General features: G+C 40.0%; 2 protein-coding genes across 2 annotated transcripts; both read left to right on the top strand.

Moving 5' to 3' along the window:
* The first annotated feature begins 5,932 nt into the window (after positions 1-5,932).
* LOC117384109 (odorant receptor 131-2-like) lies at positions 5,933-9,836 on the top strand. The gene is made up of 2 exons (XM_033981394.1): positions 5,933-6,067; positions 9,057-9,836. The coding sequence occupies exons 1-2, from the start codon at positions 5,933-5,935 to the stop codon at positions 9,834-9,836; spliced, it is 915 nt and encodes a 304-aa protein (XP_033837285.1).
* A 5,345-nt stretch (positions 9,837-15,181) lies between these two features.
* On the top strand, positions 15,182-18,470 carry LOC117383666 (odorant receptor 131-2-like). Its single transcript, XM_033980863.1, has 3 exons — positions 15,182-15,217; positions 15,705-15,845; positions 17,691-18,470. The coding sequence occupies exons 1-3, from the start codon at positions 15,182-15,184 to the stop codon at positions 18,468-18,470; spliced, it is 957 nt and encodes a 318-aa protein (XP_033836754.1).
* The last annotated feature ends 1,355 nt before the right edge of the window (positions 18,471-19,825 follow it).

Below are 19,825 nucleotides of genomic sequence, written 5' to 3'. Positions count from 1 at the left end.
GTTTCCTCATCACAAACAGACCTGGAGTTGTGTTTTGCTTCATTCACACATGTTTAACACACAAATCCTGCATATTTAGTTCTTCTCTCAAGCAGAAAACACTTTGTTCCACCTTGTGATGTCATGTGGTAATACAGACAGTGCTCCACTGTGTTTTTAAACTTCATACACCCTCACTAGATTTATTTGAATAGTTTCAGCCCTGGAATTTCCAATCTCTGCCAAAGAAAAGGTAAAATGTAGCTGTTAACTGGAAAACTACCATTTCATGACATCGCAAGATGAAACAGAGCATTTTGAGCTTTAGAGATGCAATAATAAAGTATTAATCAAACATGTGTGAATGAAACAAAACACAACTCTAGGTTTTTGATAAAGTTCGCAAGAGTCAATTTTGTGTAATATAGGACCTGTAATAAATTTAAATAACAAAAAAATAATAATATTGGTTATCAGACCAATTATTTTCTCAAAATATCAGAATAGGCCTAAAATTTCAATACTGGTGCTCTCCAATTTTCCATTCTCTGTCACAATACTGTCATGTGTCCAAATCATTTCACTTGTGAATCATAAGTCTGTATAATTCTGTCCCAGAAAGTCATATCTCACAGGTGGGTAAGAAGGTGATACAAAGAACAAGATGCAAAATAGTTACTAAAGTGTTGCCTCTAAAGTTGGATTGGGGAGTTGTAATATTCCCCTGCCATTAGGTGATCACATAGGCCATTACTGCAGGTGTAATCATCAGGCCACAGAGAGCTGAACTTTGCTCCAAACCCCATGCTAACTGTTGTTGTGCTGAGTAAAGACAAATACAGCGTCCCAGTGGACATGGCCTTTAAACTGGGACACGCGCGTTAAATGTCACTGAGCTCAGGGAGACTTCACTATGATGCAATTTATGGGAACATTCTACATCTTATTTCTTTGCTAACTAAATTCTTGCTTTTTTTATTGACATATTAGATAGTAAAACATATTAAAAGAGGATTTTGGATATCTTATTAGATCTTACTGAAAATTTGCCTAAAAATTCAAAATTCTTTAAAAAAAAAAATAAAAATCAAACTTGCAATTAGATATCAACAGCTCCTTCTGTACATTTGATGAAAAAGTTAGGTAGACTGTAATGTTTGATGTCTATCGACGTTACTTTAAGGGGTGATCCTCATGTCCCAAAGGGTGAAATACATTTTGAGAAAACAGACTTTTGAGGTTGATTACATTAAATATTAAAACATCATTCAGTGCAGAGTGGAGTATTCCTCATAAATGCTTAAATGCTGTGAGGCCAAACTGACCAAAAAACATAAAAATAAATAAATAAAATGAAGATCAATTTATCCATTTATTAAAAACATGCATTCTTACTGTAAACTGAAACTGATAAGCCAAGCAATAAGTGGTCTATACTCCAACAAAAAAGTTATTTTGTGGAACTGTTACAAACTGTAAAGGAACTACAGGGTTGCCAGTCCCTTAACCTGTAGATAGAGGACACATACATGCTTTTCTCATTCTCAGTAGAGCCCCTGCAGATGTCATCACGCAATCCCAGCATGCATCACCAAACGCCACACTGGCAGGAAAAGAGGTCGTGTCAAAAGGTCAAAAGGGTGTTTGAACGCAATGTGTCAAATATCATTGTTTTAGTATACAGTAAAGCCTTAAAGACCCAAACCAGACCTGTCTCATGTAAATTCAGAGTATATCGGAAAAGCAGCTTGCACAGGTTTGACCAGGAGTACTGACTATTGCCCCATTCTGAGGAGACATCACATCCAGCAATCATTATAAAACAACTTAGATTACAGTTCTGCATTTTACACTATTGTCCCAAGCAGGCTGGTTAATACTCTTTTGGACCTAGACCTTCTACAAATACACAGTTAAGTTTACTTTAGCTTAATACCATCCACCTTGACCCTCAGCGTTGGTGTGTCAGTACTTTTGACCCATCCTTCACTACCGCTGGGGCATCTCCTCAGGGGCAGTGCACCGCAGTGCTCGACCCAGCTCCGTGATCTTGTTGTTAGTCTTGGTCAGCACTACCTTAAATGGAGGATTGTGCCTATGGTGCATGTTTTGGGTTGATGAGGGAACCCAGAGTTTATTGCTGTGAGGTGTCAGTGCTAGCCACTCAGCCCTGTGCCGCCCACTGCATATGAACTATGAGCAAGGCCAAGTGCAATTACCACTGAAGTAACTCCCTAACTTATCTCTTTAAAGCCAAGCATCCCACTGCAGTTATGTCAAAGGTTATGTCGGAGGTCTTCAATGACTTGATGCAAGCAGCTATGGGAAGTGTTGGATATAATTTGCCACAGCAACACAAACCTTAATTTTTGTAGACATGAGAAACTGGGAAATATGGGGGTGGTAGCATCATGTTTTGGGGTTACTTTGTGGGAGGGACGAGTGCACTTAACAAAATATATGGCCTCACGAGGAAAGAACATTATGAGAAAATATTGAAGCAACATCTCAAGACATCAGCCAGGAAGTTACAGGTTGGGCACAAATGAGTCTTTCAAATGACCTCCAAGACTCCCTCATAAGGCTGGCATTTGCTTATCGCCTTGACCATGCCACAGGTCAGAACTCTGTCCACATGGTGTTTGCGCCAATAGAGAAGATCATAATGGAGGAGTTCTTGCCAAAGCCAACAGAGGACACATGGACAGAGATCATGTCAGGTTTGATTTATTCTAGAGAGAGATTGACTCACAAATGCTGTGCTCAAATAGCAAAACAGTTCCATCCAGGTAGGCACAAGAGCAGTCAATGATAAACATAATTCCCAAAATATTTTGTATCCAATAAAAACTTGTAGTCCCTCTGTCAGGGGCACAACTCTCCTAAACCTTTATTCAAACAAGTATATGGACGAAAACCAATCCCTGGACTTTGGTGGTGACAGCAGCCATTGTTTCCAGGACACAAACACTACACACATTTAAGACTTAAATTACATGAAAACTCCAAAATTTGATGTGAGTAATCAGTGGGACTATGATCAGAAAGAAAGACTTCCACAAACATGTATTTGAGCAGTTTGTTTTGCTTGTTTGTATTTTATAAGCAGCTCTTGAGTGCAAAACACGTCCATACCTATCTGCATCTAGTTATAAACCCTTTTATCGTCTGATAATCAGGAAGTGCATGGTTAGCAATCTAGTTGTTGTTATATTTAGCCAACTGTGACGTTTACACTCAATACAGTGAATAATTAGGATAGTCAAGGAGTGGCTTCATAAGAAGATTTTCAAGATCCTGGAGTGGCCTAGCCAGTCTCCAGATCTCAACCCCACAGAAAATATTTGGAGGGAGTTAAAAGTCCCAAGACATCACTGCTCTAGAGGAGATCTGCAGGAGGAATGGGCAAAACTACAGCAACAGTGTGTGAAAACCTTGTGGAGACTTACAGAAAACATTTGACCTCTGTCATTGTCAACAAAGGCTATATAACAAAGTATTGAGATGAACTTTTGTTATTGACCAAATACTTATTTTCCACCATAATTTGTAAATAAAATATTTAAAAATCAGACAATGTGATTTTCAGATTTTTTCTTATTCTGTCTCTCATAATTGAAATGTACCTATGATGAAAATTACAGGCCTCTCTCATATTTTTCAGTGGGAGAACTTGCACAACTGGTGACTGACTAAATACTTTTTCCCCCTCTGTAAGTTTGTAGGCCGCCTCGCTCACACACTGGCCTTTTCAGGTCTGCCCATACATCTTCAGTTTAGATCAGGGCTTTGTGATGGCCGCTCCAAAACATAGACTTTGTAATCTTTAAGCCACTTTGTAATCAGTTGGGCAGTATGCTTTGGGTCACTGTCCATTTGGAAGACCCATTTAAGCTCAAGATTTAGCTTCCAGCCTGATTTCTTGAGATGTTGCTTCAATGTTCCTCATAATGCCATCTAATTTATGAAGTGCACCAGCCCCTCCTGCAGCAAAACAACCCCACAACATGATGCTGTTACTCCTATATTTCACAGTTGGGATGGTGTTCTCAGGTTTGCAAGAAAAAGGAGGACCTTTTTCCCCCAAATATAACAATGCTCATTATGGCCAAACAGTTCAATTTTTGTTTCATCAGACCACAGGACATATCTTCAGAAATTAAGGTCTTTGTGTCTGTGTGAATTTGCAAACTGTAATCTGTCTTTTTATGTTTCTTTTGGAGTAATGTCTTCTTCCTGCAGAGTGTCGTTTCAGTCCATGTCAGTACAGTCCTCGTTTCACTGTGGATAATGACACACTGTTACCAGCTTCAGCAGCATCTTCAAAAGGTCTTTTTCTTTTGTTCTTGGGTTGATGTGCACATTTCAGACCAAAACACCTTCATCTTCGGAACACAGAACCCGTTTGTTTCCTGAGCAGTATGATGGCGGGACATTCCCGTGGTGCTTATACTTGTGTATAACTGATGAACGTGGCACCTTCAGACATGTTGATGATGTTCCACAAAAAAGCAGTGTGTTTCAGATGTGCCTTCAAATACATCCACAGGTGTGTCTCTAATTAACTCAAATGTTGTCAATAAACCAGAAGCTTCCAAAGACACGACATCATCATTTTCCCAAATGATGATTATTATGACCTACATACAGTAAGTCATAATAATCTTACTGTATGTAAACTTCTGACTGTGAAGAAAGTAATGAAAAATTGTCTAAAAAATTCTTCTCTCATTATTTTGGCATTTAGCAAATGCCAAATAATTTTGTAAATCCTACTTGACCTAAAACAATTAAAGTTTGTAAACTTCTGGTTTCAGCTGTATATTTGTTATGAAGTATTGATACTGATCACAGTGAAATAGCTTTATATAGAAGTGTTAGTAAGAGGCACGTTGGCTCACATCATGTGGTTAATTGTATAATACTTCAAAAGTGTCCAGTACATTATCCAGTATGGGGGCTTCTTTACAATTGAAGTCAATGGAAAATTTAAGTATTGTATTTAAATGAATAGTAACTGTGTGACTATGTACTTTTGTACATAACCTGTTGATAAACCAGTCATGACCTTTGATATGTTTGTCGTGTTTGTGAAATTGTCAGTAAAAGTTTTGACATAATTTATATTAAATGAAAAAATGTGTTGGCAGGCATTGTTAGTTATAGAGCAGTGTTTGTCTGTGGTACAGGTAATTTGTTGTTTAGAACTAAAGTGGGAATGATGTAGCCCACTTTTAGTCGTGGTTTAGCCCTCATTAGTCCTGGAATAGTCCTAACACTAGACACTGTTAAAGAGTTATGTGAAAAGTCATACTTCATAGTCTTGTTGTGTGATTGCTTCTCTTTCTCTCTCTCCCTCTCTCCCTCCTCTCTCCCTCTTTCTGTCCTCCCTCTCTCCTCCCCCCCCCCCCCCTCTCTCTCTGATATAACTGTCAGTGCTTGGGGGCCTCTTCAGAGCCGGCCCAATGCAGTCCACAGCTAACCTGTCTAACATGTCTGGCCTATCCGGGGTAAGACTGCTCCAGACACAAGCAGAACACGCTCTGTAATGATTACTCTGCATCACTGTGTATTTAGGAAATATGTGTATATTTTAGATTGCAATGCTTCTAATTTGTATTTTAGTATGGTGTGATACTCTTTTATTGGTACATGGCAGTGCACAACAATACATTAAAGCCATAGAATGTAACTTTGTAACTTAGCCAAAAAATAGATACTGTACCTTTAAACGCAGTATAAGGAAAAATGGTAATACCAAGTTATAGCATAAATGCTTGTTTTCCACTGTAGTCTCTGAGCAGGTTGATATTATATGAATAGATTAACAAGTATTCACAGTATGTATTTTTTAAAATGTTTTATTACAGCTTTCATCTTCTCATATATATATATATATATATATATATATATATATATATACACACACACACATACATTTCCACAGCCCCCCATGAATGGATCCAGTGTGGTTATTTACCGAGACACCTTTACGTCCGCTGTGGTCAAAAATGTCCTCCTGGTGGTTTTGGGACTGACCATCAACTACATCAATGGGATTTTGTTACACACCTACAGGAAACACCAGGTAAACTTGACCATTTTACATGTTACTGCACTGATAAAAACACAGTAACATATGAGCTAAAAGGACTTCAGGCACAGATTTATGTGCTTATGCCTACATTCAAGTGGGCCTCCAGGTAACAAATCTAATACTGAGGTTTTATTTTACTTTTGTTGGATCAACAGTATTTCAATAATGTTTCTTTAATTTGCATAATATGACTATATTGTGAATACTAACAGCACACAGACCTCTTCATTCTGATGGTTTACAAATGTTTGACTCCACTGGGTAGTATGAAGGGCAAGCTGGACTTTTATACTGCTTTATTTTCATGCAAAATCATTGTCTAAAATTGATTTAATTTTACTGAAGGACATTATTGGAGGGCCCTTTAAATATTCTCAAGAAACACATATATTCATGTAGTGTGTAGGATCTAAAGTTTTCAAAAGTACCAAAAATCAGATACTAATTGATACTTAAACAAGTATCAAAATTAGATACTCATTTGACCATGTATCATTCAGTGTATCCTGAATATCTTTAGAATGATCTTGAGCTGTATCTTTCACAAGTATAAGACACATGGACTAGTATACACCCATGGACCACTATGAACCTACTGGACACTGAGGGATTACATAGATATAAGGCCACATCGTTATAAAAGAAGGTTATGATTTAATGTTGAAAATCATTTTATTGTCTAAGGAAAGAGTGTTTTTATTATCATTGGGATTGTGTATCAAGTCTCTTCCTTGGTGTTGAAATTCAGTTTGAAATTTTAGTATTGTGACAGTAGGATCAAAAGTACAATGTACCAATATAATGTTGTTGTTTTTTTTTTTTTTATTCCAATAAGAATTTTTATTGCTTGTACCACAGTTGATGAGATTGGATGGTTGTCAGTCAGCCCTTCATCTGACATAAAAATGTGCTCTGATACACTGTATTTATAAGGTCACCATAGTTATTTACTAGATATATACGAGTGACTGCACATAGTTACAATTTCAAAGTGCAAGAGTCATGATTAGAACCAGTGACCAAAGGATTTAAAAAGCATGTGAAAAAACACCCTGGAAATACCCTGTTGGAGCTGAAGGTTGATGTCTCTGCTCACATAAGGTTAACTCATATCAGCTGTGAAGAACATGGCGTGTTAGTATTAGAACCTACAACATTCAAAGGCACGTTCTGAGCAAGATTCAAACCTCAAACTTCAGTGTACATGATTAATGTCATACTCATTATACCACCACAGAGAAGATTTCACTTTGACATAATAAAACAGTGACACCTCCTGGTTTCTAAATGAGAGCACAGATGTGTTACAAGTAGATCTCTGCAAACCTGAGTAGACGACATGTGCGTAAGAGAGACACTAAATAAAGTAAGCTCCCACACACTGTCTCACTCTCACAGGTCAATTGACCTTCATCAGGCATTAGGAGGACTGCCCCTTCAGCTCTGTCTATAATCTTAGGTACTGTTTACCATCAGATCTTAATTCAGTCAGAATGATTGAACCACAAACTCACAAACCCATTGAAAATTTCAAGAATAATTATATTTTCTCAGTAAATAGTTATTCATATCTCAACAAATATGTACATTATTATAAAATTAGGAAACCTTTAAGTATTATAACTATTAAGTTAATCAGTGATGTAGAAGCATTCACAAACCGGTCAGAAGGCATAACCTCTCTCCCAGTTCCTCAGAGGGAGCAAAGCCTGTAGTGACATTTGGGTATCGGGCCTAGAACATTACATTTAATAAAGCTCTCTCTCTCTTTAAAACACAGTCCTAAAGTGGAGGAATGACACATTGTGCTTTGACTGGTTAAAGTGAAGTCTGTCCTGGTACTGCCATACTATTGGATATAGCACTAAAGGCATTACTCACTTCAGTGGATAGGTTAGTTTCTTTACGATGGAGACAGACGGTTGCTTGGGCCTCAGCCTGCAGTAAATCTCCATCTCAAAGCCACTTTAGGAAAATAGTGAGATACAGATCCTGAAAGGAAAGAAAATTCATCTCTGAACAGAGATGATGTCAGTAAGGTAACAGTAATTACCCATTACCCATCTCAAACCAAAACAAAGAAAACAATAGGGAAAGCCAGAGTATGCTAATAGATGCTGTCCAGCTTGCTCCTGTCATCTCATTTGAGATGAGTCCGATGAGGGTTGCGTCGTCCACAAACTTGATCAGTTTTATGGAGTAGTGGATGAAAATGCACCAGCTGGTGTACAGGGAGAAGAGCAGGGGAGATGGACACAGCCCTGTAGAGATCCTTTGCTGATAGTTTCTGAGACATTTTCCCCCAGCCGCATGCTTTCCCCAGTCAAAAGTCGTGGTACTGGGAGAATTTGTTATGCAGCCGAGCAGAGAGCATGGTATTGAACGCAGAACTGAAGTACACAAACTGGATAATGGCATAGGTTCCCAGGGAGTCCAGGTGCTGCAGGATGAAGTGGAGGACCAGGTTGATGATGTTGTCTACAGACCTGTTGGCTCTGTAGGCGAACTGCACGTCTGGGGTCTAGGAGGAGAGGGGTGAGGGACTTGAGGAGGGACAAGACCAAATGCTACAGTGTCTTCATAACTACGGACATCAGGGACACAGGCCTTTAGGCATTAAGTCCAGTGATCTGGTGATTCTTAGGGACAGGAACTATGACTGATGATTGAAATAGGCAGGGACATGGCCTGACTCCATTGAGGTTTTGAAGATATCCATGAAGACAGGAGTCAGCTCATCCACAGTCTCAGCGTGAAGGGGAAGACATTATAAGTGTCATGGCGTGTGAGTCCTTGACTTCAAAGTGTGAGTAAGTCACTAAACTGTTCAAGTTTCAGGTCATCAGCAGGGGGCTTTGGGCTTGTAGCTAGTAATTTACCTGAGCCCTCTCCAGACGGTGGCAAAGTTGTAAGCAGAGAAATGCCAAATCTATTAGGATGATAGGAAAAAAAATGTTAACTGAGATATCTGTTTTTCCAGATATTCTACACCAACCCACGCTACATTCTGTTCGCCCACCTGGTGCTGAACGACATGCTCCAGCTCTCGTTAAGCACTACCATGTTTGTGTTGAGCTACACCTCTCGTCATGTGCCCTGCCCTCTGTGCCTGATCCTCTTGTGTGTGAGTGTCCTAACTTCTCATAACAGCCCGCTAAACCTAGCCGTCATGGCGGTCGAATGCTACATCGCTGTCTGTTTCCCCCTACACCACGCCCAGCTCTGCACCATCCAGCGCACCTACGCCCTCATCGGTGGTATCTGGGCCATGACCACCCTGATCATTCTCCCAGACATCTTCATCCTGGTGGTCACCAAACCTCCAGAGTTCTTTGTGTCGACGGTGTACTGTGAGAGAGCCAGTCTTTTTGACCACCCAGTCATCATGCTGAAGAGGGACGTCCAGTACATCGTCTACCTGTCCGGTGTCTGGTTCATTCTCATCTACACTTACTGCCACATTTTCTTTGCGGCTCAAGCAGCCAAGTCATCTGCACATAAGTCCAAAAAGGCACGAAACACCATCCTGCTCCATGGCTTCCAGCTGCTCCTGTGCATGCTGTCTTATGTGGACCACTTCCTGTTGAGGGTTCTGATGATTTGGTTCCTTAAGTACATCATACACATTGCATTTGTAATGTATGTTGTTGTCATGGTTCTGCCTCGTCTCATCAGCCCCATCCTGTACGGACTCAGGGACAAGGTTTTCAGGGAGCACTTCACCAAATACCTGGTCTGTACTGTCATCATCAAGAGTTAGGGGCAAGGAATGTTCATTCTGACAAAAAACTACATTGTTTTAATTCAAATGCAATTTAGTGTTTGACAGCATCTAGCCAAACAATGTGATTTTTTAACAAATGCAAGTATTTATAAAATTTGCATATTCAACAAAGCAAACACATACAGAAGAAAAAAATAACATAATTTGCAATGAAACACTGACACATTTAAGGCTTATTTAGGCTCCAAGCACTTAGTCTGTAGGTCCATCTCCTCAGAACAGTGGGATCTTAGCAACATAACTGTACATGTGCTAGACACCGGAGACAGTAGTGAACACAGCTAAAAAATAAATTACTAGAACAAGCTACAAAACAAACATCCTCTCACCTCGCTTTTTTGGCTCTTTTGCAACAAAAGTGATCTAAATTCTCTAACTGCCCTGACCTGAGTGCCCTCTATTGATTCTTTAAGACAATGCAGCCTTGACATTAGAAACATTTGGAAGTATAAATGCAGTGATGTTTACTCCAGTCTCTTATGTACAAAAGTGGAGCCTAAATGAGTCTTTTGACAGTTGCAGACATGTGTAGACAAAGCAAAAACCTCCCCACTCCTAAATACCAAGATGCTTTTTAAATCATTGCCGGAGATTTCAAAAAAGCTAACCTAAGGTCTGTCCTTCCTAGTTTTCATCAGCATATTACCCATCATCTTTCACCACCTAAATGTACTCCTTGGGCCAGCTAGTGAGGCCACAGGATGCTATTCATTCAACAGCATTACAGGGCTGCTTTGAATGCACCCAGTGGAGCGTTTTTAAGAATGCTGCAACATATGGAGACTGTATAGACCTGGAGTAAAATACAGAGGACAAACTGGGATTTATTAAACTCCACTAACTATTTGATTGTGACAAAAAACTGTTAAGGTACAAAACAAGTAGACTGCACTCCAAGTTTAAGCTCTGCAATGTTGCATTTATATCTGCAGACACAGAAGAGTATGTCAGATGCAGATGCAAAAAACCTCCCTTCTATTCAACATTTGAGGTCAGGAGCTGTGGAGCAGCATACATGCCAAAGCAACCCAACACCAGCCAGACACTGCAACTACCACCGAACAGCGTGAAAGGAGTATTTGCTCAAGTTAGTTTCTGGAAGCAGCTGGATCTGACAACATTCCAGGTTGTGTGCTTAACATTCCAGGTTTTGTGCTCTACATTCCAGGTTGTGTGCTCAAAGGCTGTGCAGTGCAGCTCATGGATGTGTTCACAGAGATCTTTAACATCACTCTGAGCCATCCCAGCTTACCCACAGTTTTGAAAGCTCCACCATTGTACCCAAAAAGTCCAAACCATCTTCACATCCGGTCCTGCCTCCCAGGAAACTTGGACAGGCTTCAGTTTACCTTTCCAGATAAAAACTGTTTGCATTGTCATCTCAACCCTGTTCTACCTCACACTGTCGCACCTGGAGAACAAGAAAACATACACTACCAGTCAAAAAATTTGACACAGTTTTTTATGGTTGTCTTTAGTTTCATTATTATTATTTATATTGCAGATTGTCACTGAAGGCATCAAAACTATGAAGGGCACATATAGAATGTGGAAAACAAAAAAATAAACTCAAAAGAACTCAAAATCTACAGATTTTAGATTAAAAAAATAGCCACCATTTTCTTTGACCACTGGGGCACTTTTGAGATTTCTTGACCCTGACAAGGCACACCCGTGAGTAGAAAATTATTTCATGTGAATTCATCAAGAAGATCACTGAGAGAAGCCAAGGGCAAAGCAAATGGCGACTACACTAAAGACTTTAATCAAAAAAATTAAAAATACTGAGTTGAGTTATTTAACTTTCTTTTCTTTGCTACATAATTTCACATATATTGCATCATATAGTTTCTGTCTTCTGGGTGTACATAAAATAAAATGTCCAAACTTTTAACTGGTAGTTTATGTCGGGACACTACTGATTGACTTCAGCTCAGCATTCAACACAATCCACCCCCAACAACTGGTGAATTTGCTGCAAGAGCTTGAGTCTGGAATGTGCAGGTGGGTCCTGAACTTCCTGATAGAGAATGACAGTTAAAGTTAGACAGCTGACATACACAACAACAGTCAGCAAAGGCTACCCACAGGGGTGTGTTCTGAGTCCTTTACTGTTTACATTGCTCACCCACAACTGTGTGGCCATCTACAAGAACAATTACATCATCAAGGTTGGCACCACTTTTATCGGTCTTATTACAAACAATGATGAGTCAGCATACAGAACAGAGATGGAGGAATTCACAATGTGGAGCACCACACACAATTTGATCCTCAACACCAGTAAAAGAAAGGAGATGATTATAGACTTTAGAAAGTCTGAGAAACATAAACATCTCCCACTATATAAACAATAAACAATGCTGAAGTGGAGAGGGGTCGGATCACCTGGGAATACATGTGTGGGACAAACTGAATACCAGAAACTAAACCACAGCAGTAATAGCAACACCTTCACTTTCTCCACAAGCTAAAGAAGGTGGAACTCCCCATTCTGACCATGACACTGTCCTGCAGAGGGACAGTCAATAGCCTGCTGACTTACTGCATCCTGTCGGTGTTCAGCAGCTGCACCCACAGGAGAAGCACTTCTCAGCCACATTGCAACAACTGCAGAGAAGATCATAGGTATCCCTCTGCCACACTTGCAGGTTGCTAAATATTCATTGGTGCAACCTAGTAACCTCGCACAGCAAGATGGATTCTCATATTTGTGAGTTTACAAAGTCATGACAATCCATCTTGGCATGCTCCTGCTGGTGGGTCTACCACCATAGACCAGCCAAAACAAACATAGTGACACTGACATTCTTCAGTTTATTTGATCAAAAATACTGACTATTTTGGAAAGAGATGGTGTAATCCCTCATTTGTCCAGTAAAAGATGAAATTAAATCAGTCAACTGGAATAAAAGCATGCAGTATAAAAACTACTGTGCAAATCACAACAAAATGTGGCGTGCATAGTCATATATGCACATTTCAGACCAAAGCACATTCATTCAGTATGATGGCTGGACATTACCATGGTGTTTATACTTGCTTATAATTGTTTGGAAAGATGAACGTGGCACCTTCACCATCAACTCATTGCACTGTTTCCTGAAGGAAGCCCCTCCAGGTGAATGGTCTCTATACCCCAAGGTGGTGCACACGGTCTGGAGCCTGGGCAAGTAGAGGTGGATCTGCCCCATACTGGCCAGCATGACCGTGGTTTTCATTGCTGTACAGTCTGTGTTGCAGTCTCCTATTTATTTATTTATTTGATTGGGACAATGCACGTTAATGAACATCAGCATGAACGTAAACACGGATTACAGTGTGTACGGAAAGTATTCAGACCTCCTTAAATTTTTAACTCTTACATTGCAGCTAAATCATTTAAGTTCATTTTTTTCCTGATTAATGTACACACAGCACCCAATATTGACAGAGAAACACAAAATTGTTGACGTTTTTGCAGGTTTATTAAAAAAGAAAAACTGAAATATTACTCAGCCATAACTGTGTAAACCCTCAGTCGTCCAGGTCTGATCCATAGCAAAATATTAAGTTTAAATTTGTCAATTGGACAAATCATTGTAAGATTGAAGATGTTTTGCTGCTCATCCAAGCCGCTTCTTCAGTTCTGGTCAGATCACTGGTGGACACTGCCTTATATCTATCTGAGGGGAGGGGCTAACCACACTTAAACTGTAAATAGCTATTGTCTCCAATTTCAGGTGAAACTACCCTATGCAGCCCTTAACGACCCTGCTATTGTTCTCATTGTTCTGGGTCTGAGGATGGAGTTATAGATGGAGGAGAGATTATGTCTCAAGCCCAAACAGGTCCTGTTTAAGGAAGGAATCTCTTTCCTAACAAGAATAGCTTCTTTAACTCCTCTCTCAAACCATTTCTTTTCTCTGGCTAAGATCTGAACTTCACTGTCTTCAAAGGAGTGGCTTTGAGATGGAGATGTACGTGGATTGTGGTCCAGAGGAGCTCTCACACCAGTGTTGGTACATCCTCTTATGGAGTGGCTGTTTAGTTTCTCTCTCTTTTCTGTAATGCTCACTGCACTCTTCACTACACTGAATGGAGTAGACTACATTACTTCATCTTTTGCCAGACACAGCCATAAGTATTCAGACCCTTTGCTGTGACCCTCATATATTTAACTCAGGTGCTGTCCATTTCTTCTGATCATCATTGAGATGGTTCTACACCTTCATTGGAGTCCAGATGTGTTGTTTATACTGATTGGACTTGATTAGGAAGGCCACACACCTGTCTATATAAGACCTTACAACTCACAGTGCAGGTCAGAGCAAATAAGAATCATGAGGTCAAAGGAACTGTCTGAAGAGACAAGATTTGTGGCAAGGCATAGATCTGTCCAAGGTTACATAAAAATTTCCATAATCCTTAAATGGAAGACGTTTGGTTCGACCAGAACTCATCCTAGACCTGGCTGTCCTAGAGCCTTGGTGAGAGAGGTAAAGAAGAACCCAATGATCAACCATTACTGCAGCATCATGACACTCTGTGACTGTTGTTGAATGGCCCAGCCAGAGCCCTAACTTAAACCCAACTGAGCATCTCTGGAGAGACCTGAAAATGGCTGTCCACCAACGTTCACCATCCAACCTGACAGAACTGGAGAGGATCTGCAAGGAGGAATGGCAGAGGATCCCCAAATCCAGGTGTGAAAAACTTGTTCCACCATTCCCCAAAAGACTCATGGCTGTATTAGCTAAAAAGGGGCTTCTACTAAATACTGAGCAAAGGGTCTGAATAATTTCCGTACCCGCTGTATAGCCAAAGGCTAATTTCCATCCACTGTCCCAAATATTGGCATTCCCATCTTCAGTGGCTGTAACTGTGGGTAACTGTGGGTGTGGCCATTGGCGGACCCAAGCTGCAGCTGATTGGTGACATGGATCCTGTTCGACGAACACTCTTGACAGAGCAGCCTTCACTCATCAGCAGTATGACCGAAAGACTCCAAAATGCCGTGGCACTTCCGCTGGTTACACTGAGCTCCTCTTGTTGTTTTTTGTTATTGGGAATTCCTGCAGCCACTCCAGCAGAGCTACACTGTGTGCAGTCTGAGCTCGGGGTTAGGGCGTTGTTTGAAGTATACATGTCAAAAGTTATTAATATTTCAGCAAATAATAGCAACATGATTGATGATGATTCCATAGCCCTGTTGCATCATTCTCTCTCTTCCTCTCTCCCCCATTCCGTCCTCCCGCCTTCTCTCTCCCCCCCCCCCCCCTTTCTCTATCTGATATGTATCAGTGTTCGGGGGCCTCCTTAGAACAGGCCCAGTGCAGTTCATGGCTAATCTGTCCAACCAGTCTGACCTGTCCAGGGTAAGGATGTGCTCCAGACAGTGTTACATCAAGAACACTAACCCTTTGATCATGAACACTGTAAACTCCTGTATGTGTTATATTTACTCTGATATGTGCATTTCTGAATGGATTTGAATGTTGCTTTCAGTAGTTTTATGAAAACATATTAATTGTTGTTGAACAAGTATTATTTAAACAATCACTTTGATTACTCATATACATTCATTTACACAATCTGATCATTTTAATGTGTTAGTTGGAAAGATGTGTTTACCACAATTTGCATGATGTTGTCTGTGGTACCAGAGGAGAGGAGAAAAGGAGAAAAGTTAAATCTCTACGCTATTTAATCTTACATTCTCCAAACTTTGTACTTCTACTTCACTTAAATATTTTTGAAGTCAGAGTACTTTTTAGCAGTTCTTGACCTCACGTTCTACCCGTTTAATGTATTTAAATATTGATTATATTGTATGTATATGTGTTCTATCTTTTATTTCCACAGGTCCCAATGAATGAAACCAGGGTGGTGATTTTACAAGACACTTTTGCGTCTGCTGTGGCTAAAAATGTCCTCCTGGTGGTTTTGGGACTGACCATCAACTACATCAATGGGATTTTGATACACACCTACAGAAAACACCAGGTACATTATGATATTTTACCTGTGTGTGTTACTGAAGTGATTAAAGCACAGTACCATATGAGCTAAAATGACTTGATATGAGGTGTCTCTTTTTCCCTCTTTGGTCAATTAACTCGCATTTCAATTATCAATTAAAAAGTTTATAATATGTCAGTGCAGGGTTTATATCACTTTTATAAAAAGACACAAAATATGTTTTGCATAATACAACTAGGGTTGGGCAATACCACCATTTTTGGTATTGGTACAATACCAAGTACTTTAGGGGGCTACCTGTATTTTTTCTGTACAGATGCCGATACTCGATAGTATTCTTAACTTAATGAGTGAAGGCATTTCAGTACATTTTATTTAATGGAAATATTTGTATAATAAGGGTGTCAAATAGACTCTAAAGTCAGACACAGATGGATCTGTCCCATACCCTACTGCTGGAAGTGTTTGGACACAAAACACTGAAGAAATGGCCTTAACAAGGTCTAGGTTAGTCTAGGCATCAGTATAAAACTGATGCCTAGACTTAACTTTTGCTTATGGAATATGTTAATATCATCAATATTTGCGTAACAATATTGATACCCCCAGTTGTACTCAATCAGTATCAATATTTTGATACTCCCATCCCTTGTTTTTTGATCCATTTGACTTGAGTATTTTATCAAAAGGATGGAGTATATACAATTTCAGAGGAACACTGTAAATATTCTCTAGAAACACACACATTGTGTACAGGATTAAAAAAAATTTAAATAATTCAAATTTTCTGCATTTTTATACTTCAAATTGATATTTTTATTGCTTGCACCTCAATTGATGAAATGTGTGTTTGGCTGTCAGTCCTTGGCGTGATATAAAAATATTAAGATTCTTAAGATTTGGTTGATTTTTTTGGTTATGGCCTAAAGGATCTTTATTGTAGAGGACAGTTATAGCTTAAAATAGGGAAAGAGCACGTAGAGACGAACAAATGTTGGAACATGAAGGGCTTCTTGTTTCTAGACTTTAGACTTTATTGCCGCCGAGGGGAAATTTTTTTTCACAAGCACAAAGCTTGTTTGACATATACACACAGACAGACAAAAACACAACAATACAGACACATTACAGTGAACTCAGTGAGGCCTGTTGTTCAGGCTGAGGGGATCAGGCTGTTGTCAAAGTGTGCCCTTCTACACCTGAGCACCCCTACCTCCGTCCAGAGGAGAGAGGGCAGAGGGGTGAGGGCCCTACTGCACCTGAGTGTCCTGTACCTCTGTCCAGGGGGCAGAGGAGTGTGGTGTTCCTGTAGTGGATGAATCCTGTACTATGGAGAGTGCAGTGCGTCTAATGGCCCTGTTGTTAATGTCTGCAAGGTTGGGTGTGGGAGTGCTATGATTTTAGCAGCTGTGTGTGTGTGTCCTTGCTCCCTGACCCAAGTGCAGACATTAGGTGGCAGGACATGGTTTGACAGTGAAAACTCATAAGTGGGAGATGGATACTTGTTTAAAATTTGTTGACAGACAAAACTATGGACATGGGTGGTTTACCAACAGCCTAGTGTGCACCCAAGACTACTGAGATGGTTGTTGAATGGTAAGTCCGGCGGAAAACAGAGTGAACGAGTGGATTGAATCAACAGACAGGTCAGTGGATAGTGGCTGTGTGTATGCAAGTACTTAGGTTGGATGCTTCGTCACAGGAAATGTAGAGCTGTGGGAACATTGACGTTAAAAACTACAAAAAATAAGAGCAGCAACATTTGTTTTTTTCTGACCGATGCCTTAAATGTGGCATCACATGGAAACTGTGCAAATCAGTTCAAATAAATGTATTTATTTATTTTTACTCAAATCGGTTTATTTCCAGATATTCTACACCAACCCACGTTACATTCTGTTCGCCCACTTGGTGCTGAACGACATGCTCCAGCTCTTCTTAACCATTGCCCTGGTTATGTTGAGTAGCATCTCACATGATATACTCTGCCACGTGTGCCTGATCTTCATGTGTGCCCTTGTCCTAACGTCTCATAACACCCCCATCAATCTCACCGTCATGGCGGTCGAATGCTACATCGCCGTCTGTTTCCCCCTCCACCACGCCCAGCTCTGCACCATCCAGCGCACCTACGCCCTCATCGGTGGCATCTGGGCCATGACCACCCTGATCATTCTACCAGACATTATCATCCTGGTGGTCACCAAACCTCCGGAGTTCTTTGTGTCTAGGGTGTACTGTGAGAGAGAAATTGTTTTTGACCACCCAGTCATCTTGCTGAAGAGGGACGTCCAGTACATCGTCTACCTGTCCGGTGTCTGGTTCATTCTCATCTACACTTACTGCCACATTTTCTTTGCGGCTCGAGCAGCCAAGTCATCTGCACATCAGTCCAAAAAGGCACAGAACACCATCCTGCTCCATGGCTTCCAGCTGCTCCTGTGCATGCTGTCTTATGTGGACCACTTCCTGTTGAGGGTTCTGATGATTTGGTTCCTTCAGTACATTGTACACATTACATTTGCAGTGTATGTTGTTACCATGGTTCTGCCTCGTCTCATCAGCCCCATCCTGTACGGGCTCAGGGACAAGGTTTTCAGGGAGCACTTCACCAAATACCTGGTCTGTACTGTCATCATCAAGGGTTAGGGGCAGGGAATTTTCATGTTAACAAAAAACAGCGTTGTGTTTGTCAAATAATGTGATTTTTTCTTCATAACTCAAGTATTTATAAAATTTACTTATTCAACAAAGCACTCAAAAACCTAAGAGAATCAAAAATACCAAAATACGTAAGGTGTAAATTGACATAATTGACAATGAAACACTGACACATTTAAGGCCGTAGAGGCCATAGTTCATACGGGGTGGGTTAAAAATCAGGTCGATTGCCCTTGGAAAATTCCCTGCATTCTGGCCAAGTGAACATGTGTATACAGAGCAAACAATATACATCACAATATGACTGTAATGTTCTGAATGCTATCTGCCAGGATATGTGTTTGTATTAATCTTGTGTTCATCTTTTTAATGTTAGTGTAATGTAATGTTAGCAGGTTTCAACACTGTTTTAGCAATCATGACATTCTGGCTCCCATCTAGAAGCCATTTTTAATTTGACGGTGCTGGGATGAGGGGCTAGAATTTATTTTACTTTGAGCATAAAACGACCCATAATTATGTGAACTTGTAAACAAGGACATTGCAGTTTCACTATAAAACTCCTCCTTTGGGGGCTGGACTTGGTTAAGTATGATGAATTCTAATGCCAGTACCATCAAATTGAAAATTAATCAGAGCCAAAACGTCTTAATTTCAGAATCAGTGTCCAGATGACCACCACTGAAACCTCTCTGAAAAACGATTACATTAGGTTTATTATGTTTTTTATCACGTGTATATGTATTTTAAGCTTTTGGTATTATGTGATTTTTTATTAGATATTATAATGATTTAATTGTGCCTACAACAGTGAGTTTAAACATTTATAGTTCTGATATTTTTAGTCACAGTCTGAGCATTTTCACACCTGTTAGTTTGAAAGTATAAATCCGCTTGGAACACACGGATCTGTTACTTACAAGTGGATCATAAATGAGCTTTTACGCAGTTACAGACATGTGTACACAAACAAAAATATTTGTGAAAAAAAATGCACATGTTGATGATAAAAATCTATTTTCAAAGCCCGGTGAGTTAGAAATACAAAAAGGTTTATTCTTTGTTACAACGGATATGGATAGGACAGGGCCTTCTGGCGTCCCAAGCCTCTCCTCAGTCTCCCTCTCAGAGCATCTGAGCTCAGAGTATTAATCAGAATGATGAACATCACACATCACAAAAGAGTCATATCAGTCATGTGTTAATCAGCTTTTACACTTGAAGGCAGGTAAAAGACTGTAGAGTTTGCTGGGGATGGGTTAGTGAGTCTTTACACATGTGAATATCAGGTCTGGGTCTCTGACAGACTGACACAGATGCATCAACACAAAGACATATAAGAG

Source organism: Periophthalmus magnuspinnatus, chromosome 16, assembly GCF_009829125.3.
Source record: "Periophthalmus magnuspinnatus isolate fPerMag1 chromosome 16, fPerMag1.2.pri, whole genome shotgun sequence".
NCBI lineage: Eukaryota > Metazoa > Chordata > Actinopteri > Gobiiformes > Gobiidae > Periophthalmus > Periophthalmus magnuspinnatus.
Note: the sequence above shows the minus strand (reverse complement) of the source record. Positions and strands in the feature narration are given on the sequence as shown.